Source organism: Papaver somniferum, chromosome 1 (genome assembly GCF_003573695.1).
Source record: "Papaver somniferum cultivar HN1 chromosome 1, ASM357369v1, whole genome shotgun sequence".
NCBI lineage: Eukaryota > Viridiplantae > Streptophyta > Magnoliopsida > Ranunculales > Papaveraceae > Papaver > Papaver somniferum.
The window spans coordinates 226,933,125-226,957,527 of record NC_039358.1 but is presented as its reverse complement, the minus strand read 5'-3'; the positions used below and the strand labels follow the sequence as shown (position 1 = coordinate 226,957,527).

Sequence of the window (24,403 nt, the reverse complement as noted above, 5' to 3'; positions counted from 1 at the left end):
TTATATAAAGAGGCAATATATTTTGGCTGCTTAATTTTTATGGGTGATAATCAATGATCACCATTCAGTTATTATGTAATCAACAAATATAAAAGGCACCAAGAATCTTTTTAGGAAATCATTAGTGGTGATGCTAATAAAAAAAACAGATTATATATCAACTGGAACACATACCTGGATAATGCAAGTATATTAATGACATTTTATATTATTTTCATGAAGCATAACAAGTGAAAAACCATGTGTTTAATACTGAAGACTATACGACTCATAATATTATTCAGAGGTTGGCCCCGGTGATACCCAGTATATATACACTAACAGACCGACACTGTACTAGGGTGACGGTCTCTACATATTACGTGTTGGCTTTGGTATAATAGTAATACTACTAAGTTGAGAATTAAATGAGTTAGCACCATCAACAAACCCAGGACTAGGAGGATACACTACAACAAAAGAGAGATAGATTAGGGATGAAAAGAGATAATTGGGATTCACAGTATTGATTTTCCATTGAGCTTTTGCATGCTGTTGCGCAATCTTCTAATTTATCTTTTCATGCCGTTTTTTTTTTCTCAATAACAACTGTTATAATATCACCAATAACACCAAACAAACATTGAACTGAAAGTCGGACCTTAACAAGTAACAACTGTTAAGAAGAACCTCTTGAATCATTAACTACTTAGTTAGAGATAATCTATTAATTTAAAGTACTACATCAAAGCACCTCCACATTTCTTTAAGTAAATAGTGAAACAAAAATTAAGCTATTTCTTCTTCTTCTTGTTCTTTAAATTTCAAGCAGCATCACAAGTGGGTACTAAGCATGAGAAGAATCCAAATATCTTCTTCTACAACAAGAAACAAAGATTAACAAAAAATTAGAATAAGAAATAACAGTTAGGATATACTCCAATCAAGATGAAATTGCATGCTTACTCTTTTGGATTTGTAGAGAAGTTCAGGAGGGATTTTGTAAAGATCTTCATCAACAGCTTTAGGAGGAATTCTTTTTGGAATCTTTGATGAGTGATGATGATGATGACTATGTTCTACCGGTGGTCTAGTCACGTCATGTACCCTACCATGTTTTTTTTTATCCTTCGTACTCCTATTATTGTTGTTGTTGTTGTGGTAAGGTTTCTCCCTTGGTACTCCTTCCTTCGTCTACAAAAATTCATTAAATCAGTAGAAAAAATTATTCCAAATGCCGATTTGATTGCTTTTGGACAAGATTTGATGGACAGAATAGAATTCAGCTTGAAATTGTATGAATCAGAAGAAAAATTCTAAAGCAAAATGGTAAATTTGTTTACCTTTCTGCGAGAAACAACAGTGAAGGAAGGTGGTGGTGGTTTGATAAGAGGATGGTGATAAGTATGAGGAGGAATATGATTAGAGTAAAGAAAATCATGAGCACCAGCACCATACAAATCTCTATGATCACCAGCAACACAACTGTATCTAACTGATTCGAAACACTGTGTAATTGCTGTCCCAGCAGTACCATCTGAGAAATAATCCCAGTTCCCAAATGCTGGTATTTGATTCCTCCTCTTAAAATCATCCATTACTCCGATCAAGACAATGAAAGAATAAAGAAAGAAATGGGTTCGGTTTTTGAGTTTTATAAACTCCACCAAGTTCTATTGTTTGCTATGGAAGTGCATGCATTAGCATATAAGAAGAAGAAGACGAAGTAATATATATTTGTTTTCTTCTCGGTCTATTTCTTGTTATAATGGAATTTGTTGGAAGTAAAATCAGAAGAAAGCTTATAAAGTCCAAAGCGTGGATAAAAGAGACCATAAATTCATGTAATAAATTATAATTCCAGTATGAAATGTTTGTCCTCACTCATCAGAGATTAAAGAGAGAGAGTCAATGGCCGTATTCTGGACACAGGGAGACAAGATGCTTTGAATTCAAATAACATCTCTTTATCTGGATTCTTGAGAATCTGCACTTTTATTCACAATCTCGAAGTGGCAACCAACCTTTTCATCTAGAGATGTGGAATTTTTTCATTTCTTATACTATGACCAGAGTTGTCAACCTTACAGGTTTCATGTTTGACCCGTGTGCAATCAAAGATACCAATTAATGCAATCAAAGTACATCAGGTCTTACGAATGGGTGATTGAGTCTTTAATAGTTATTGTTTTTTTTTTGTTTGTTTGTTTGTCCATTAACGGTTAGCAGTAACTTCTTTGGTCCGATTTTTGTTTAGTCAGATCTTCCCTTGTAAGCTAGCTAGCGCATTCGATTTTATCTTATGTTTGTGTTGACAACTAGCTTGAACCTATATAAACACCCAATTCATTGAGAGCAAACAAATTAGAAGATGACAGGATTCCTAATTAAGACACTTTCGAGCAGAAGAAAAAAGAACCAGGATGCCTAATCACTACAACCGACAAGATTTTAACCTGCTTTTCAGACACAGAGGAAATCCAACAGTTAAAAAGAACCCGGATTTTCTTTTACTACTACTGCCCTGCCTCTCCTCCTGTCCACTGATAAGGTTACCTTTCACTTTGCACTGTTTCCTGCAATGGTGTGGCTAGATTTATTCTAAACATTAATGACAATAATGGAGTAGTATATTGTTTAGTCCAAAAGATAAATAAAAACGACTCTCTTTCTCGTAAATATCACGAGAAAATAAAACTAACGAGACACTTGAAAGTCATAACTTGAAGTTGAAACTTTTTTTGCTCGCACTTGAAGTTGAACTTGAAAGTTGAAAGTTGAAACTCTACCCATCCGTGTGTTGTACGAAGAAGCACCATTAAATGCACTTTTACCTTTCTCAACCACTATAAAATATAAATCTTTTCCTTGGATAGCCTCTTAATATGTCAAAATCCGTATGTCTCTTAACTTCTCATGCAAAAAAAGCACTATGTTCTTTCGCTTTCCACTTTATTTTTTCCTTCCGAATCATAACGTTTTTTTTCTTCTGTTGTTGTGGGTAGAAACACATTCATATGCAAGAACACTATTCCCGTCAAGGGATTGAAGGCTAGGACACAAGGCGATATAGACAGTGTAAGTATTTACTGGGGTTTCGAGAACGAACCTGCTACAAGTACAAAACCTATACATTACCATAACTGTCTCAAACCCTAACCATCTACTTGCTAAACCCAAAGGAACCAACATTATTAGGCTTAGGAGCTGAAATACTCTAATAAGGAAAATAAAAGTCAAGAATTTTATATTGAAAAGAGTAAAAAAAAACGTAAAACAGACAGGACAGACACTGACAGTTCTTGATAGCCAAACAGCAGTTGCAGTGTTGAGGGGCATACACCCCTAGGAAGAAAAGAGAATTAATTATGTCTCAATCAATGGAAGAAACTCTATTCTTTTACTCAAAAATCCTGATGAGTGCTGATCCTACTGTGACGTAAATATGTAGTTATGTTAATAACAGACCTATACTGTACGTAGTTGGGTCTTTACATATTACGTGTTGGCTTTGCTATAATAGTAAGTCAGTTGAGAATTAAATGAGCAACCATCACCTAGGAGAATAGACTACAACAACACGTACACAATTTCATCTGAATTAGACTACGTGATCCAGTGCTGATCATCATAATCTTAATTCCACAATTCGATTTCGAAAACATGCATTTTATCATTAGGTTATCAAGGAATTAAGAAGAGTAACGTATCCAGTAAACTTTGGGACTTTGAACTCAAATGTTTCGTTTCAATGATATACGTTTTGGAATATTATTATATCCAATAGATTGGCTGAATCTTTTTTTTTTCAACAGAAAATCTGCATGTCATAATACACTTACTGACCTACACAGATGCCCTCCCACAAGCAAAAGAAAGTTGCATACTTAAAAGAGAAGAAATTTTCACTCTATATGAGGGCATCGTTTTGAAAGTCTGCTTTGGGCACCAAAATCACTTCATATCAGGGCCGGCCCTGGAGATAGGTTAAACTGATGACTTTAAATTCGTATCATAAATTCATAATGTCCCTAGACTCCCTCGTAAACATTATCCAAGCAGTCCAGCACAACAAACAAGTAACTACATAATTTAAGGCCCATTTCACAATGAAGCGGCTTCTGAATATAAGTTGTATAAGTTGCAAGTAGTTAAAGGGAATGCAAGTATACGACATCTGTTGACTAGAACAAGTAAAAATGTTGATTAAGATTACTCTTCTCATTCATTCACACTCCAAATGAGGAAAGGCTTTTTTCTTCTTTTTGTTCTTCAAATTCCGAGCAGCACAAGTGGGTACTAAGCATGAGAAGAATCCAAGCATCTTTTTCTACAACAAGAAACAATGAGATTAAGGTTGGAATAAGAATCATAAGATATTAAGAATCACAATTAGGACATACAGTACTCCAATCAATTGAGATAGAAATTGCTTACTCTTTTAGGCTTGTAGAGAAGAAGTTCAGGAGGGATTTTGTAAAGATCTTCATCAACAGCTTTTGGAGGAATTCGTTTTGGATGAGGAGCGATGTAATGTTCGTGATAGTGATGAACTTCACCTTCATGTCGATTCCTCGATGAGTGATGATGCCGATGATGTTTTTCCGGTGGTTCAGTCACATCATATCCCCTGCCATGCTTTTTTTGTTCCTTTATACTCCTATTATTGTTGTTGTTGAAACGTTTCTCACTTGGTGGTACTCCTCCTCCCTTTATATACAAAAAATTCATTTCAACAATGTTATAAAATTAATTACTAGGCTCTTGGTTGCACTCTTCGGTGCCTTTATTTTCTTGCAGCTATTTTTGTTATCAATATATATTTTAACCCTTCTCCTCGAAAAAATAAAATAAAATTACTAGCAATTACGTAAAAGTTCTGCAATGACCACTCTGTGGTTTTGGGACAAGATTTATGGGAAACAGAGCAAAAGAATTTTTTTTTTTTTTTTTTAAGTTCGGCTGTAATAATGAGAAGAAAAAAAAACTCAAGAAAAATGATAAATTTGTTTACCTTTGTGCGAGAAACAACAGTAACGGAAGATGGTGGTGGTACTGAAGATGGTGGTGGTTTGATAAGATGATGGTTATAAGTATGAGGAGGAGGATCCGAGTAAATAAAATCATAATCAGCAACAGCACAATACAAATCTCTATCATCACCAGAACAACTGCTGTATCTACTCACTAATCCAGCTGCTGATTCAAAATACTGTGTAATTGGTATCCCAGTAACGTCTGAGAAATTTCAGTTCCCAAATGATGGTATTTGATTCCTCCTCCTCCTCTTAAAGTCATCCATTACTCTGCAGATCAAGACAGTGAAAGAAGAAAGAAAGAAATGGGTTCTTTTTCTAACTAGAGATCAGCAAGTACTATTGTTTGCTTTCAAAGTGCACTAGTATGTAATGGTGGCTTCTCATTCTGGCCTGTAAACACAAATCGAAAGGTGGCTTATTCTCAACAAACTTTCATCTCACATATCTAGAGATGTAGATTTTTCTTTTCATTTCATCATGTCCAAAGTTGTCAACGTTGCACGTTTTTTTGTTGTTGAACGTTTAGGTTGTTTTTAACTTTTAACTAGTTAGTCTATGACTCTGTATATCATCAATTCTTAATATTGCCGGTTGGTTGGAAACCCTGTTTGTCGGTAGAAACGGATCCAATCCAATATTGTTGCAAGATCCTAAGGTACCACCTACAAAGTGCTTAATGAGTACGCGTTTACTACAATGCCTTTCTCAAAAGCAACAGTTTCTGGTTCGAGTTTTATTTAGCTACCTATATTCACTGAATTTCTATCTTCTGAAACGCACAATCCACATGCTAAAATTATAGTTAATGCAGAAGAGTTTCAAACTCAAAATCCAATTATAATAGTGTATTTGTGTTTTAAATTGGTAAAGAATTTCTATCTTCTGATAAGCTTACAATTTACTTACTATGCACGGTCTCTCCTAGGTTTGTTCTTAACATTAGTGTCACTTGTACAATTTACTCAAAATCCAGCTAATCAGACTTCAATTAGAGTCCACACTCTACACTCTACAGTACTCTCTACCTGTCACTCTGTATGAATAAGCACCGAAAATGCACTTTTAACTTGCTCAACCGGTTGAGAATAAGGTGGAAATCCAAAACTAGGAGGATCCACTTCCAAGATCATAATCTTAATTCCAGATTTGGAAATTCAAAAAGCCTTCGTTTTGATGTATTAATAAATGTTTGATATATATGTCATGTCATGTCATCTTTATAAAGAGAAATTTAAACTACTAGAATGCTGGAAGTATATACAGAAAAAAAAAATGACCAACCTCTACCTCTACTTGTCGGATACCAAGAGTTAATACTAATAAGAATAATAATTCTCGAGAACGATAAAACAATCCCGAGTTAATAATCAAGAGAGGTTAGCAAGGGATTAAGAACGTATGCGGTGAACAATAACACCCCAGTAAAGTCATCCTTGATAATAAACATGAAAGGATGATCTGCAACAAAATCCTCAACTGGTGGTGGTGACGGAGGAGAATCATCCTCATCAAAACCACAGAACTCTATAAGAGTAGCAGCAGCAGCTTCAGTTCCTTCCTCATCAACTTCAACAAAGCACTTATGAATAACTCTATCAATGAAACCAATATAACCTGCCATTTCAGTCAATTCTTTTCCGGAAATAAAAGGCAATACTAATCCCAATTCAAGGATAACTCTTTTCGCGTCAAAACCAAAGCTTGAGTGGCAAAATGCCCCAATTTGGACTATAACGTTGTGAAAATGCCCCAAATGTTAGGCAAAAGATCAAAATGCTCCATTCCGTTAGTTTTACCTATAATAGTCAAAATGGGGCATTTTGACTACCTTTGACTGGTCAACGGTGATGTTAAATGTCAATTTTAACCTTCAACAGAGATATCCGCCCTACATGATGTCACACATGTGCTAATGACGTCATAACACGTGGGCACTGCAAACAAATGACACGCGTGCAACCTTATTTGTCGACACGTGGAAAGTGACTGACATCTGTACCACACGTGTGGTACACACGAGTACATCGATTCTTATCTTCTACCTTGGTCGTGTTTGAGCCACAGAAATAAAAAACAAATCAAAATATCAGTTCGAGAGAGATAGAGAGACAGAGAGCGATCGAGAGATTGAGAGATCGATAGATAGTGAAATTGCAGATCGAGAAGATAGATGAGACGGAGAAGATAAGAGATCGCGTTTCTTAACCCATTGAAGAACATGTAACTTTTAACCCTAAATTTGTTTTTCGATTTAGGGTTTTCGAAACCCAACCATGTGAAACTGGTATCTGCGATTAGGGTTTCAGAGAGTAGAAATGAAATTAGGGTTTCAGAATCTGTAGGATGGGTTTCACCACAGTTGTAGTTAGGGTTTTAGGGAAATAAAATTAGGGTTTCAGTAGGGTTAATTGTGTTTTTGAATAAACGAAATTACGGATTATAAATTTGTGTTTTTGAATTTTTATCAGATGAAAAAGGTTTTTATGATTTAGGGTTAATCGTGTCTCTATCTCTCTTTTTAATTAGGGTTTGAAAGAAACAAATTTGAGGATTATAATTTGGGGGGTTTTCCATTTTTTGTGGATAATTCAATTTAGGGGATATTTCATTTTCTTTTTGTCTATGAATTCCATGTATTTTGGTATGATTACTGTAAAACCATGGCATGGCTAATTTTGTGCATTCTGTGAATTCTCTAATTACAATTGTGGTGATTACTGTAAAACAATGGCTCAACCCTTTTACTTCCTTAGAATGAATGATATACACAAGTAGTGAGGGTATTTTATTATTGCTTTGGCCTGTATCTTATTTAACTTGGTGGAAATTCAGAGGCATTAGATACAAAATTGCTTCCATGATTGATGAATTAATGGGTATATATGAACTTTGTATATGAATTTGTATTTGTTTAGCTATGCTTCTATTTGTTTAGTTATACTTCTATCTATGCTTGGTGTTGTCTGAGGCATATTTGAATACTTTTTAGTGATGATAGTGCTTACCAATTGCTAAACTCTTCCACATCTGCAATGTGAGAAATTTGAATCGTGTCTTACTGGTGTATGATGATTTATAATTGTGTCTCTGTCTGTCTGTCTCTTTCATTGAAGTGCCCTGACTTGAATGTGCACTGTCTGTTTGTCTCTTTCATTTATGTAACCCCTGTAACTATGATATTGTTAAAAATGATTATTGTTTCATTTTTGTTAAATGTTTCAGAATGGGTAGTGAGGATAGGAATTTCTGGATTACAGACATAGGTAAGAGGTTTAAGGACCTTTATTGTTTTGGTTGTAAAGCTGGTACCAGTGGAGAAGCTTTCATGGCTATGCTAAAGAGCAGGTTGGTGAATGAAAAAGGTATGAATTCTGCACTACAACTGTTTTTATTTGATGATGATGATGGGAATGCATATGATGAGTGTGAATCATAGGAGATGTTTATTTCATTTTGGAATAAAGGGAAACCAGGTAAAGACAATTTGGTAAGACTGTGGTTCACTGTAGTTATTCCTACAATTAGACATTGGGGTTTTGTTTGTGATACTGCTAGTGTTAGTGGGGTAAGTGGTATGACTGATTTTATGAGTCTAGTGAAGAAGAAAACTGTTAGTAAAAGGGTTGAGGTTAGGAGGAGTCCAAGACTTAATAAGACCGCTAGTGTCAGTGGGTAAGTGATATGAGACCAACAAGACTTGATTTTGTGCATGAAGACCCAGTTGTTTCTACACAAGCATCTGTTGCAGAAAACCATGTGCATAAAGCACAAGTTAATCCTACACCATCTACTTCTAAGTATTTAAACCAACAAGACTTGGTATGAGAAGAACAAGTCGCGCAAAAGAGTAACAAAGTGCAGTGTTTGTAAAGGTATTGATCATAACATCCTAACCTGTCAAGGTCCTCCAGTTGGATCTAACCCCAAGAATAAAGGAGTTAGAATGAAGTGTTCTGTTAATGGGGATGAGTTATGTATTACTGTTGCACCAACAAAGAAAATGAGGAAGGCCTTGTCTGCACCAAATACTGCATCAACATCTGCATCAAAGAAATCAGCCGAGGTACCACCATTGTCAAAGGGAAAAGCAGTTGTTACTACACCATCTACTTCTTCAGCTGGTTCCCAGAAAAAAGGTAAGACAACTGCACCATCCTCCTCCACTGCACCCAAAAGGAAGGTAACACATCCATCTACTTATTGTACACCTTCATCTGCCTGTTTTAACCAGACTTATCATGGTATTATTAACATTTCTAGCCAAACAATCAACATTTCTGAGCCACCATCAAAAAGGGTTAGAAAGCCTCTCTAAATATCAGTAATATCAGAAATGTTGGGTTCCTGTTTTTCCTTATTTCTTTTAGCATTTCTGGACTTATGAACTTGTAATGGCAGAGATAGTAGTACTCAGTTCTGTTTTATGAATGTTGGCAATATTTTGTTACATTGATTTTGTTTACATACATTAACTTCTAATTCTGCACTTTACCTTCACTTTGTCTTTAAACTGTGCACAAATTTGATCTTCAGAATTATAAGATTGCTTTTGTTTTTCCACAAAGATAGCATCAGACACCCATTGGAAATCTTCACATTTTTTGCATTTTAGGTAGTCAATACCATAATTCCATGATGTTTGAGCTACGTTTAACATCCTCATCTTAGTTGACTTGCATTTGGGGTTGATACAAGGAGTCTGTGACCAAGGACAATCAGCAAATTTGTGATCACCAACACAAGCATTACAACCTCCTTTGTACTGAGGTGCCATGGTTTTAATAGCATCATCAAACCATTCGAAGTACGAACACATAGGATTAGAGCAAGAGAAGAATTTCTTCCCTGAATTAGCACCATCTTTGACCTTTAAAAGTTTTCGAATACCATTACAAAGAACTAATTTACACCTACTGTAGATCCAAGGACAATCAATTGATTGATGATTATTTTCGTTGCACATCTCACATTCCTGTAAATTAAGTAAAAAATAAAGTGAGATGGATAAGATACTAACCCCTAACTATGTTGTTCTTTGAAAAATTCTTAAAATTGAACTTACCATTTTCATTTTATCACTTGAGCTAACAGACATTATGAAGAAAAAAACCCAATATACTGATTTAAGGTTGTGAAAATTCCCCATTTATAAGAGTCGGGCGAGACAAGAAATTGACAGTTATTACAACGATCGGAATCTACAACGGTCGGATTTAAAACGGTCGGAATCTGTAGCCGCTGATTTGAAATTATGTTACACGTGTCTCAATCTTAGTTAATAGGACACAGTGGTCATTCTTTAAAAAAAAAAACTCCATTTCGATAAATATAACCACCAAATCTTTGGTCGTCCAATTAATAGAATAGCCACGTGTCGCAATCCTAGTTAATAGGACATGCTGGTCATTTTAGAGAAAGAAACGCCCATCTCAGTAAATATAACCACTTCATCTCTGGCCGTCCAATTTTAGACTAGCCACGTGTCGCAATCTAACTAAATGGGGCACATGGTTAAGTAGTCACGTGCATGTGAGTCATTTTGACAGAAGGGTATAAATGACTTTTTTTTACACGTGCGGGGCCACATGCTTACTGTTTTGACCACTTAACCATGTGAAACGAAATACATAACAGATTGGGGCATTTTAATTCCGTTTTGGAGCATTTTAATCTTTTGCTTAACGTCTGGGGCATCTGGGACATCTTCACAACGTTGTAGTACAAATTGGAGCATTTTTTCACTTAACCCCAAAACCAAATGCTATCTTAAACTTTGGGACCTTGAACTCTCCTGTTCGTTTCAATGACATATATTCTGTAATATGTTGATCCAAAAAACTAGCTGAATCAGTATTTGCCTTTTCTATCAACTCTCCAAGTCCTTCCCGTCTATCAGGTAATATTATATACATAGAAAAACTTTGACTACTTTCATCAAACGGGCGATGACCCTCTGCTGCCGCTGTTTGTGTTTGTAATTTGTATGGGAGTTTAAGTACTTTGAAGCCGTTTTGACACGATATGTATTGGTAATGTTCTGTACTAGTCATAAATGGGACTTCAACAGAAGAATGTCCATCAAGTAGATAGAATTCCGAGTTCTTTGTAAACGATTTATCGAACTGACCTTGATGCCATAATCCTTTGAAGTAGATTGCATTCACCAACACAAGCGTTGTGAAGCGGGTAAATGGTGCTTCAGCTGGAACTAGATCCCTTGATTAAGCCACTTGTTTTCGTCTCAACCCATTGGTTAACCATCACTGTCACTTCATCAGCCTTTAAGAAAACACGTACGTATATAAAAAGTAGTTAGTTGCGATTTATCAAAATTAATGGTTACTTTGTCTCTTTGCATGTGAATATATCAAAATAAAAATCTTTATCGGAAAAAAAAAGAAAAAGAAAATCTTACCTTATGTTCGAAATCCACAGCTTGAACATGTGCACGGAAGATTGAATTGGCAACCTCTTGAAATTTGGGAATTACGACGTAATATTCATTGACCCAAACACTATTAACAAGAGACAATGGGGGTTGTTCTTGAGTTTGGGTTTCATTCAATGAATTCATAAGTTGAGAACAAAACTCATTAAGAGAATCCAGATTTTGAGATCTCAGAAACCCTAATAATCAATTAGGTGTTTCACCTATCGATCCAGAAGTTAATAATCCGAACATGATATATGGCGCCCATCTTAGTGCACCCAATGCACCCAGTATTAGGTGTCAAATGACACGTCACTACAACTTGTTTGCCTTTTAATACGAGTTTCTGGACCATGGATAGGAATTGACTGCGTAGATTTGACGTAATTTTTTTTGGGTTATTCACATTCGATCAGAGATCAGGGTTTGTTCTCTTGGACGGAAAAAGAAAAAACGAAGTAAAACATTAGGGAAGATGAGAAGCTAGAGGGGTTTATGCTTAAAACAAAAAGCTAGGATTTTCTTGCTCGAAGCTTGAATTAAAGATGAGATTCTAGAGTTTTGTTTATCTACATCTGTTGCTAAATTATCAAGGATCATAGGTATCTCTCGAAATATTTAGGGTTTTCTTTTTCCCAAGTATAACCGTGTAAGATGAAGGGTCGTTAAATTTCAGCTCAATAAATCTATAAAAATTAAACTTGAGCAGATTAGTCACCATGGAATGTAAGTTGGCCTTAGTGGATCACTTAATTATGCAGTTAAATACAAGCATCTCTACTTAAGTTTGCAGGAAAGATAATGTGGCTGATGAGAAATCTAATCTCCAGTGACTATAAGTCCCTTGGAACATACGCTCTTGAACTGAGATATTCAGACAAGATTTGGAAAACAGAAAGTGCTGGAGATGTTAGCATTAGGAGACAGTGGTAGAGATGTTTATATGTAAACTAGTAGTTGTATATGAAAGCAATACTTATTTAACTGGAACCTTAAGATGTATTACCCCGTGTATTGAATAAAAATGAACATTTTAATGATCTCGTTATTCAGGAAGTTCCATTAATCTTGTCTAACAATAGATGAACAAATGAGTGAGATTCAGAATTGGAGTGCTGGAAAAGAAAAAAAATGCATTACAAAAGAATCTTTCTGTTCGGAAGTGACATTCTACCTGGACAGTGGCTTCTTGGATTATAATTTCCGGCAATGTAATGCAACAACAAATATAGAATGATAAAAGCAAGTGTCGAACAATGACAACCTATTCTTCATCTTCCGCCTTTCTAGACTCCTGTAAAACATTAGTTGTTTATCCTCGTTACAAAATCCAACAAAATATTATAAGTTACATTAACAAGACAATTAATGAGGGAAATAAAAGAACTTAGAGGTGTCGATCCGGGTTAAAGAAACAAATTTTTCTTTGTGTTTTCGATCTGTTGGAAGTATACTTACTAGAGACAAACATCATATATAATCCAAACTGTCGATTCTGATCAACGGTCCAAAAACAGGCATAAAAAAGCCAAACATAATTTTCATTGTTCGGCTGTTGCAGTGACGTGTCATCTGCCACCTAACACTGGGTGCATATGGGTGCACCAGATTGGGCGCCATATATCATTTTCGTAATCCTAAAGCAGTACAGATTGATAACGGAGAATATGCTAAATCCTTCCCCTTACACTCTTCTTTCAGAAACAGATTCTTCATAGTTTGCATGCATAATGGAGAACCCATTGCATTCTTTCCAGCCTTTCGTAAAAGATTCTTCTCCATAACTTTCTTACTTTCTTGATTAACTAAGCAGGGGTTTATGAGATTGATCAACTTCCCTCTTGGGAGGGTTTATATAGGTTTTGAAACTATATTGTTAGAAATTACTTACTTCACAAGGAAAATTTATATGAGGCAAGAATCAATGCCCTTTGTTTTTGTTTTGTTTGTTTTTTTTTACCGGTACACACCATCTTTTTTAGGGTGTGCCCTAGCGAAAATAACAAACTTTTTTCGGGTGTCCACTAGCTAGTAATTTTGGGTAGTGAATCTGAACAACCTGTGACTGATTAGATCCTTCTAGTAGCAATTACAACCTTGCAGTTGAAGTCTAGCAGGAAAGTGGCAACTGGCAGCAACAACAGCAATAGGCACCTGAATTCTTGCAGGTGCCATCCACGTATGGGTCGCTTGTGTCACAAACGTGGCAACAAGTGCACTAGCAACAACAACATCAAATCTAAACCCATAGTTGATCAAACGAGCATGAATCTTGTTTCCTTGATGTACATTGAGTAACCCACTAAATTTGATGTTGTTGAGTTGTTTTAAAACACTTGGATAAATATAATTATCAGGGTTTGAGATGAAGGTTATCTCCAAAAATATTATTAGCTTCACTGTACATATTGTTCTTTTTTTCTTTTCTTTTTTTTTTTTGATCGGCCTGTACATATGGTTCTTGGTTGACATTGGTATTTTGTTCACTCCATAAGTCCATATGGTGATGTTATTGGGTTTCGATAGTGCACAACTTTACATTGTTATCATCATTGATGATTTTACTAAATTATGTTGGTTGTTTCCTTTGTGTGCCGACACTGTGTCTCAAGTTGGAAATGCACTTTGCCTTAAAATCGTTTATTGACTACTTTCGCCTTATTTGCTGTAGATGTGCAGCGTGTGCTCGTCTAGTCGTTTATGAGGCCAGGCTTTATCGTGGTACCTTAGTAATAAGATGATACACACTCAATTAACAGATACATGGATTTAGAATTTGTATAACACGGTATAAAATTTATATGCTGCAACATTTTCTTTACTTCATCTTCTCGGATGCAACATATTATGTCCGCAAATACGTTCACTCCAAACTTATTACATTTATACAGTAAAAACTGACACAAGAAGGGACCATCATTCAATATATAAAGTTTTCTCTTGTATACACCATAAAATAATTTGACACATGGACGGAGATTACAGCCGAAACTGGACACAATAATACAACCGCGCACACCGAATCAGTTTTGAGTATGCTTAGAAACTAAGCTAAGGATAGTTTAGTGAAATACTTGTAACCATTCACCCTATATAAAGGAACATTATTAGGTTAGAAAGGGGACCGGATCAGCCTCCTTCTTTTTCTACTTTTCTCACTTAACTCCATCTCTGATGGAGCTTGATACCCTTTGCAATGGAACCAATACTTAATAAAACTCACACTATCAGTACTCGTGGATGTAGATATTTCAATATCGAACCACGTAAATCGCCTGTGTTAATTTGTTCTTATATTTCTGCACCTAACATTTTGTTTATGATTTTCTGTTTACATATTGTTTTGCCTATTGTTTTATCATCTTGATCAATTGGTTGTGATGCTAGATACACTACAAAATAGAAGGCCTCTTGGGACGGCCAAAAAGCGTCCCAAAAAGCCCTAAAACCGTCCCAAGAAGCATTTGTGACGGTTTTGTGTCCGTCCCCGATTCTACCGTCACTAATACTTTTTTGTCATACTTTCTTTTAAGGACGGCCTAAAAATAGCCTTAAATTAATTATCCTGCGACCTATAGGGACGGTCAGACCATGAACGTCCCAAATAACCATCTCTAGGGACGGTTTTGAAAAAATGGCCGACGGTTTTGAAAAAATGGCCGTCCCTAGAAGCCACCTGTTTTGTAATGATAATTGATGTTCACAATTTGGCGCTAGAAACGGGAAATGGGTAAAGAATTTATTCTGCCTGTTCTAGGTCTTTTACCTTTGGGGCTTTTTCTTAATTCTCTGAAATTGGTTTTCAATTTTACTAATTTTCAATTTACTGCAATCAAAAAATGATTCAATGAATCACTTCTTTTAAAATCCATTCTATTTAAGATTATATCTGTAGAGATTGCTATAAGCTTTTGAAAATTGATTTCACATTTTGATAAAACCCCTCATTCTTCTTGAGGTTCTAAAAGACCCAGAAGGGAGTTTTCAACTCCTCGATACATTTTATCCAAAAACAGCTTCTAGCCGATGTTGACTTAGATGCAGTGCTTTGCTCATGTGTGTTGAATGATTTTTGAGGTGCTAAAATGTTGTACAGACTTATGGGATTTGTTTCCTAATGATAAATGAGATTTTTATTCGATTTTTGAACTTCGGAGAAAATGGTTCAGTGAGCCATCGTGTTTAGATTTGGTCTGTACCTAATCAGCAGATTTATTTCTACTAGTGGTGTTGGTTTCTAACCCAGTTGTGTTTGATTCTATCGTTTTTTCCATGCCTCTCTTTGTTTCCTGCTGGGATGACCACCAGTTTGTTTTCCAAATATTTTTTATGTGCAGGGACTAATTATGACGATGCAGTCCTGACCCAATCAGCGCGGTGGCTCAAAGTCACTAAGAAACCGCTGCTTCATAACCACCGAAGAAGCAAAGCAAAGAAGCAATGATGATCGCTCTAGTCCCCTAATGTGATGATACACACGTGAATGGATCGTCCATCAATCAAAAGCTCACCATTAAATGGCTCAACTCAGGATGAAGACCATAAGGCTCAGTTCAAATTACGGACCAACTCACCTTTAAGAATGCAGCAGCTCAAGTAACAGTGCCAGCATCGCAACGAAGGATCTAAGAAGATAAGGTTTCAATCTAGGGAAACCTATGAAATACCCATGCCCTAGAACTCTATGAAATCAACTAAACAATCACAGAAATTGTAAAATCTAGAGAGAAACATATCATACGAACTATATTTTTCACAGCCTATTAGGGTTTTATACCTGAATCTTCTCTGAATCTTCTAGGTATTTGTAGCTCAATCTTCTTCTGCGATTTCAAAATCAAAAGTTAAAAGTCAATTTCTAGGTTTTAGATATCAGAATATACAGATCTGTAAAATGAGTCTCATACCTGAGATTAGGTTATTCAAACTCAATAAAAACGGGTATTCATTTCTGGTAACGTGCTTAAGACGATTTTTGGTCGATTTAGGGTTTGGAATTAGAATAAGAAGATAGATCTAGTTGGAATTAGAATAAGAAGAGAACTCTGGCAGGCTTAAAGCATATTTTCGGTCGATTTAGGTATGGATCTGGCTTTGATATATGCTAAGATCTAGCACTATGGTGCTAGTTATCCCTTCCATATCCCTCTGTATCCCTAAAAAAAAACACGCAAGTGCTATGGTCTCCCATATCCCTACTCGTGTAGGGATATCAACACATTTCCCTACTCGGCTGATAACATCTGATCACGCCTGTAGGGAAGGGAAATCACACGAGTACTCGGTACCCGTATTTTTTTACGCTTTACGCGTACTAAGTACTCGCATACCCATTGGTATGGATAATCATTACGCGTAGCTTTTTACACGGCTACTGAGTACCCGTTTCGAGAATTATATTTGTTTTACCTTTTTTTGACACCTCTCTCACACCCGATCCTAATCATCCATCATTAATAACGGCTCTATTTTCCACACCGTCGGATCCCAACGGCCATTTTTTCAAAATCCCCTATAAATGCCACTCTAATTTTATACTCAAACCACACCAAATCAATTTCTTCTTCCTACATCAATTGATTTCTTCACTAAAATCTTTCCAATTTAATTCTTGTTTAAGTAAGAGTTTTAATTTTTGTTTTGCTCATTAATGTCGGAGACTCAAAGGCCAAAAAGGAAATATAAAACGAGATTTACTTCTTTGGAAGATCCTCACATTATTACTCAGTACCTTGTTGTTGGTTATAGCAGTTATGAAGATAAGGAAGAATTTTAGGATGTGCTTTTTAATAAATTTGTGGAAGCTTGTGGCGGGAATCGGAACGACCGTACTTCAAAAAGCGTTCATAATCGGTTTAGCAAAATGAAGGGTGAAGTGGATAACTTTTCCGGTTGTGTTACAAGAGCCGTAGTAGCTAATCCGGGCATTGACTCTATTAACCGGGTATGTTATTTAAATTTGTTTATTATAGTTTTTGTATATGTTGTTTGTAAATAGTTTAATTTGCGTGTATCTTATTTACTGTTTGTTTACATTAATGTAGATGATAATTGCAAAAAGCTTATATGTTGATATATACAAAAAAGCCTTTGAACGAGATGTTGAGTATGAAATGCTTAAAGATGTTCCAATTGTAGAAGTAGGTGTAAATGAAGATATGGAACAAGATTTTAATCCTCAGTCATCTCAAATTCATGGAAATTTTCCTAATATGTTTAATTCTCCAACCCCATGTTCCCAAAATCCACCTTCAAGCTTATTCGTCGAGACTCCATTTGCAAATCAATTTCCAAGCTCTTATAATGTCCTTAGCGGTATCCCTTTGGCATCAGGATATACCCCTAATACGAACCCAAACACCATACCTGGAACCTCGTCTGGTGAGTTTGCAGGAAATAAACGCATTTTGAGAGCAGCGAAAAAAGTCCAAATTAATAAAAAGTTGGCTGGGAAAAGTAAATCCGCAACACCATCCTCGCAAGACTCTCAGATGAGCGACGCGGGCAAAAAACTTGTTAATTATCTAAAAGAATCGCGAACAATTGTCCCACCTTGTCAGCTACAACAAAACCAAATTATGGAAAGGTTGTTAGAGACAACACAACAACAAATTCAGGCTTCTCAAATGAAGATAAGAAAGGGAAATAATGTTATTGGATCTCGAAAAGATGCCTCCAAATGCAAAAATGTACTTTCATCATCAACAGAATGCCATATTGGCCAGGCGAATGCAAAGCCAACAAGATAATCCGTTCAATTTGCAATATCTTAGCTTAATTTATATTTTTTTAAGTAAGGTCGTATTTCAGTTCTGGTAATCCTTTGAATTTGTAATATCTTAGTTTAATTGCTTTTTTTTAAGTAAGGCCGCATTTCAGTTCCGGTAATGTAGTTTCGGTAATAATTATTTATATATGTATAATTACGATAATTTGAATTAAATTTTGTGGTACCAACAGATCTTTAGTAACGGCTAATTTCCAACAACTAAATTCCAACGGCTAAATTCCAACGACTACTTTCAATGCCTATTATAAATTGTCATAATCTTCCTCAACAAAAACAGTCCAATATAATTGTCTTAGTATCCTGAGTGTCTCTATTTGTTTTTTGTTTTTGAAGATAACATGGTAATAGTTGGGTATACCGTAGAACAAGATGTTGCAATCAACACAGCGTTTGTAAATGCTTGTAATCTGCCTACTGAAGATACGCAATACCTCTCTGCCTATGAACAATGGACGATGGTGTTGGACGGCTTTGTACAAGCGTTTGGAAACATTAATAACCGAACAAGACGACAAGTTCAACAACTCCAAGTTCGAATTGATTTAATGGTTCGCAAGTACGTCGAAATTCAAAAAAAGGATTCATGGTTACGCCCCACAGCACATGACAGTTGCGATTACCATAGGTCAATCTATAATGCTTGTGATATTTGAAATGTTGTTTACTCATACACACTAACCTATTGCTTTATGTTTGTTTTGCGTAGGAGGAAATGGCTAAATTTGTGTACCAACTAGGTAATCGTACAAAATTTACATGTTTTGAGTGCTACTTAATCTTTAAAGCTAACCTTGGTAATATGGATTGTTACAATCCGGAAATGAATGTAGGCGGTCCTCCGGAAGACGGACCAGACGAATAGTATATGCGGTTGTAGTTACACGTGCTAAGTGCAATCGGGATTGATAAAACTACTTTCCTATGTTTTTATTGAATAATTGTAATGTACTTTTGTAACGACTATTTTCAAACGACAAAGTCGCAACGGCTACTTTATAACAGATGTTATAAATTGTGTTAACTATCTCCAAACAACAAACACATATTTTTAATAAACTTTCGAAAACTTCTCGCATATTTCAATACCTCTCATAACTCTTTATATGAACATAACAATGGGATCATTTGATTCAATTGAAGATTTGGCAATCACCAAAACATGGTACAAAGAATCTCGAGTAGCAGATTTGTCTCCTGTAATACCTTTTGGGCGAAGATATATAACCAATATAGACGAGATTATGGGAATCCAAAGAGAAGAAGTCTTCAACAAATTCATGATAGGTACCAGATAATCCAAAAAGCCATTTTAGATTTTATTCCTATTCAACAACGGATCTTCAACGCCGGCCATATTAGCCTGTCCCCTCAACAATTTGTAAGTATTTTAGAATTGCTTTCGTCCAAAACTAAATTGATTGATTTAAAATCACAACAATAAGTATATTTCCCTGTGTTATTGTAGCACGAAGTCGTTGAAGCGCGTTATTTTGAGGAAAATGGTGAAGCATTCACATTTGATGAAAGCTATAATTTCATGGTATCCAAAATCCCAAAGTATCAATCGTCAGACAATTCTTCTACTTCATCCAGTGAAGACTGAAAGTTTAATAAATGTTTGTGGAGGATTTTGTGGGTAAATCTCTGTGTAAACCCTCACGAGACTATAACTCGTCCACTAGGGTCACCTAGGGGTTTAAAGGCTTGTTGCACGTGCTAAGTGCAAGCGAAATTGTTGTCTATTTTGTGGAATTTTAGTTTTATTTATGTTAAACTTATCTTAATTTAAAACTAGAACATCAGATCATATATGTATTGCAAGAAGACTTAAAGATAAAAGATTACATAAATATAAGATAAAGCATTCAAATATAATCATTCTTCAGGATTGTTGTTTTGAAGACTTGATTAACATCAGATGCTGAAACACACACACAGAAAAACAAAATTACAAAAATATAAGATAAACATTCAAATATAATTATTCTTCATGATTGTTGTTCCTAAGACTTGGTTAACATCTGACGCTGAAACACTCACACAAAAACAGAAAATTACATAAATAAAAGATAAAACATCCAAATTTAATCATTCTCCAGGATTGGTATTCTGAATACTTGATAAACATATGATGCAACCACATCTACGCGATATAGCTACATTTCGTCTGGATTGTAGCTATGGTAAGTTGCTTTCAATAGCTGATAACATTCCTCATGCCGAAAATTGTCGCATGTCTGGTTACGATAGCCTAAACGGGCAGCACTTATCTGAAATTTATAAAAAAATACTTAGCTTAATATAGTTATACTTTCACAAATAAAAGGCTTATGTAAAACTTTTGGGTTATTTTGTTTTTGGTACTTAGGTTTTGTCCAACTTTTGAGTTTGGTCTAACATTTGTCCAGGTTGGCGTTTGGTACCTGGAAAAAACGTTGACCTGAGTTGACTGTTTTGACTTTATTTTAATTAATTTTATGTAATAAATTATATGAGTTTACAAATATATCCCTGGTTTGGGCTTAGCATCTAATGGATATGATGTCACTATCAAACATACGGTGATTATCCAAACACATGTCTTACACCAACAGTATAGATCTGGGGATAAAAAATCTTCATCTTCTCTTTACGGTTCATCTTCTTCTATTCATCTTCCCAAACAAAGAAAAAAGAGACCAGAAAAAATCACATCGAGAGTTAGGAATATTTCAGTAATACATATCTTTTCTCTTCGTGGTCATGTTCGAGAGATGGCTAGGGTTTGTGCTTTTATTTGAGCATATTTAGTTCATGAAGATAAAAAGAAGAAACCACAGATAGATTTTCAAAAACTGTTGACGATATCCATCGATGAATCAAATCCATGGGTCATGAAAATTGTAAATACATGAAATTAGGGTTTAAAACAAGGAAAGATGAATCTGGGTTTATGTGAATTGATTCTGATTTTGCAACAAGGAAGTGGATGCTCTTGTGGTTTTAGGGTTTTCAATGTATGCTGTGATTGAATGGTTGGATGACAGTGGAAAATTGATGTTCGTTTAGTTTGAAGATGGGTGAGATGAATCTAAATTTGGTGAAATTAATTCAACAAATCAATTGGGAGAAGTTTAGGGTTTGAAGAATATGAAGAAGATATCAGGGAAGAAATTGAGATGCTGTGATTTGCTGTTGAAAGATGGGGATATTATTTTTGAAAAGGGTTTTTGTGCAATTGTTCTGGTCTGAGATATGAAAGAGGGTTGCAGCAGTGTGATGAATCAGAAAGGATAAAATTGAAGAGATTGAATAGTGGCCGGAAGATTCAGATGGTGTTGGTTACAGGTCAGATATGAGCTCATACAGTAGATGGAAGTGGTAATGGTTTCAGCTGGAATTGCAAAAGAATCTGTAGAGGATAGAAGATGGTGTTGATGCAATAGAAAAGGATAAAGTTGTGATGCTTTTTATGAGTTGAGCAAATGAAGTTACAGGTTGCTGATTGATTGAACTGTAGGATTGTTGGAAATGCTGAATAGATGAATGATAGGATTTGTATATGAATGAATGATTGTGCAAGAAAGCATTAGAAACAATTGACTTGGAATTGTGGCCGGAATTGATCTGGAATTGTGGACGAAATTGATCAGATTTAAGATATAACTCTGTTGAATTTATGTATCGGCGAGTAGACTTGGACGATTCAGCAAATGAAGTTAAGGGTACAAGAGTAAATTTGTTTAGCTATTAGATATTATTTAATTTTTTTTGTAATTACTAAACAGAAGTCAATATTTAACATAGTCAACTCGGGTCAACGTGTTTTCCAGGTACCAAACACCAACCTGGACAAATGTTAGACCAAACTCAAAAGTTGGACAAAACTTGAGTACCAAAAACAAAATAACCCAAAACTTTTTTACCCTTTGTTCATATGACATTTCAGGATTGCGTATGTTAACATCGGCCTGAATAGTGACAAAAGTGATGATCGTCTTGTTCATCTTGCTCCACCTAGCTCTAATACCTCCTTTGTCTCTAGCATTTGGATTTCCGGATATGTTATCAAAAAATTCAAAAATATTCTTCCAGAATTGGTTGCCTGACGCCTGAACTACGTTAAGAATATTGTTTTTTGCTTCAATCCATGCTTGCATAAGAGCAACATCTTCTTCTTTGTTGAATCTTACCATTTTAATACAACACAAGTATGATAGAATGTTTGGATAACTTCACTGTGGAAAGTGATTTGCTATATATAGAGATATGATGGGAGGATATAAAATTAAAATTAAAAACAAAAAAAAAGCCGTTATACAGTGAATATTACCAGTGAAAAATAGATATGCCGTTAAGATAGTCTAAAGTAGTTGTTATACATTGAAATAAAAGATATCCGTTAAAAAGTTTAAAAACTAGCCCTTTACATTTCAAACCATGGAAAATTTTCATTGCCCTGATGTTGGTACGTGGTTGTACTTTGATTTAATGGCTCATACGGATTATCAGCAAGATAAGATTCTTCTTGACTATTTGGAACAATAGAACACGTCGACGATCCCGAATCACGAGACTGACCTTGGCTAGATAACTCACATGTATATGGTGCTTCATACGCTCTCACAAATCTCTGATAGGGTGGTTCACCGTATTTAATTTGGTGTTGCAGCTCCTTTGTGTATTCGTAATAGTATTGTTGTGTAGCCATGTATTTTTGTTGCATAACCTGATATGCCTCGCACCACATCTCCTGTAAACACTAAGGAACGACATGAGTTTAATTCTTTTTCACAAGTAAAATATATTAGAATTAAAGGTCATATTATACTCACATATGTACCCAGGCTGACATTATACTTGGCTTTAGGAAACATTCCCAAATACTCCATTCCAACAGGTGCATGAGTCGCCTGAAAGTTAGGGCCGATATGGGAAGAGATGACGTTCGATGGGCACCAACTCTTCTGTGTATGTGCTTCGTGTTGCGGTGCTGGTCGGCATACATACGCATCGTTGTCTTGGGTGCCATACAAATCCTTGTTTCCTTCATGTACAACTGCACTCGTGTACTTCCCAAATGACCTCTCCTTCCACCACAACTTATATTGTTGATCGGATACTTCATCATAATGCAGGCGATTAAGATTCTGGTTCTCGTACAAATATGCATTGTTAATGTCTACTATTGAATCAGGAGGGTTGCATGGTATTACTGTCAATCCAAGAACTTGTTTGAGACACCGTTCGCCCAGGTACAAGACGCTGTGACCAAACGGATCGTAAAAGACCCTCCGTGTTAAAGAGATTCGTTTAGCCTCTACCACCTCGGGTTTAGTTCTCCATTCACTATCCTACCATGGCCACCAGTATACAGAATCGAATGTGAAGTTATCAATCTGGTTACGCACAGTAGTCACTGAATGGGCACCTGAATCTCTCTGACCACCTCTTTTGGTTTCTCTTTGGGATCCATCATATAACCTTCCAGCTGGCCACGGATCCGTATTTTCATTATCAGCCTTTGTATAGGGAAATAGACATCGAAAATATGCCCAAAACCAAGGCTGCAACATTATTAGTTATTATTAACAACTATAAACAATATAAGGTAACCAACAAAAAATAAAGTAAGGAAAGTAAGATTACAAGTGGGTATGGATTTTTACCATCAATAGAAACGAGAAGAACTGCAATTCAGGAACATTGCCCGTTACTCCGGTACTCAAGCCCCTTAACATACTAGCATACACCGCCGAAGCCCAATCATAATGCCTCGGCAAACTTAAATCCCTCATTATACGAAGTCATTTAACCTCAACAACATTGTTCTTGTTTGGGAAAAGGACATTCCCAAAAAAACAAATCAAAAACCATCTTGCTATTTGCTCCTTGAAAAATACATCATTTTCTAGGCCGAGTCTATGTTCAAGAAACACTTTAATTAAACTCTTGTTGATCCCCTTGCATCTATCCACAACTTGCACTCTCGAGGCGACTATGTCTTCTTTTCTAACTTCTTTTACTCCAACAATGACCATATATTCTTGGTATTTCTTTCTTCTAGTAGTAGATTTGGCGCCAAGATATTGGAGCAAACAGTCTATGGTATCGGGAGCAATGGCATGCATTTGCTCAATACTAATTGAGTCCAATGATATGGGATTTCCTCGGCTAATAGGAATT

At 35.7% G+C, this 24,403-nt stretch overlaps 1 protein-coding gene and 1 long non-coding RNA gene across 2 annotated transcripts; both read right to left on the bottom strand.

Annotated features, from left to right (window-relative positions):
- Nucleotides 1-729: 729 nt before the first annotated feature.
- LOC113337825 lies at nucleotides 730-1,644 on the bottom strand. Its single transcript, XM_026583407.1, has 3 exons — nucleotides 1,323-1,644; nucleotides 946-1,173; nucleotides 730-857 (listed from the first exon to the last, which is right to left on the bottom strand). Exons 1-3 carry the CDS (start codon nucleotides 1,575-1,577, stop codon nucleotides 804-806), a joined length of 537 nt encoding a protein of 178 aa, XP_026439192.1. The 5' UTR covers nucleotides 1,578-1,644; the 3' UTR covers nucleotides 730-803.
- Nucleotides 1,645-4,016: 2,372 nt separating this feature from the next.
- LOC113337820 lies at nucleotides 4,017-5,414 on the bottom strand. The gene is made up of 3 exons (XR_003354439.1): nucleotides 4,994-5,414; nucleotides 4,417-4,689; nucleotides 4,017-4,309 (listed from the first exon to the last, which is right to left on the bottom strand). It is a non-coding gene; the product is annotated as an uncharacterized LOC113337820 (long non-coding RNA).
- Between the last annotated feature and the right edge of the window lie 18,989 nt (nucleotides 5,415-24,403).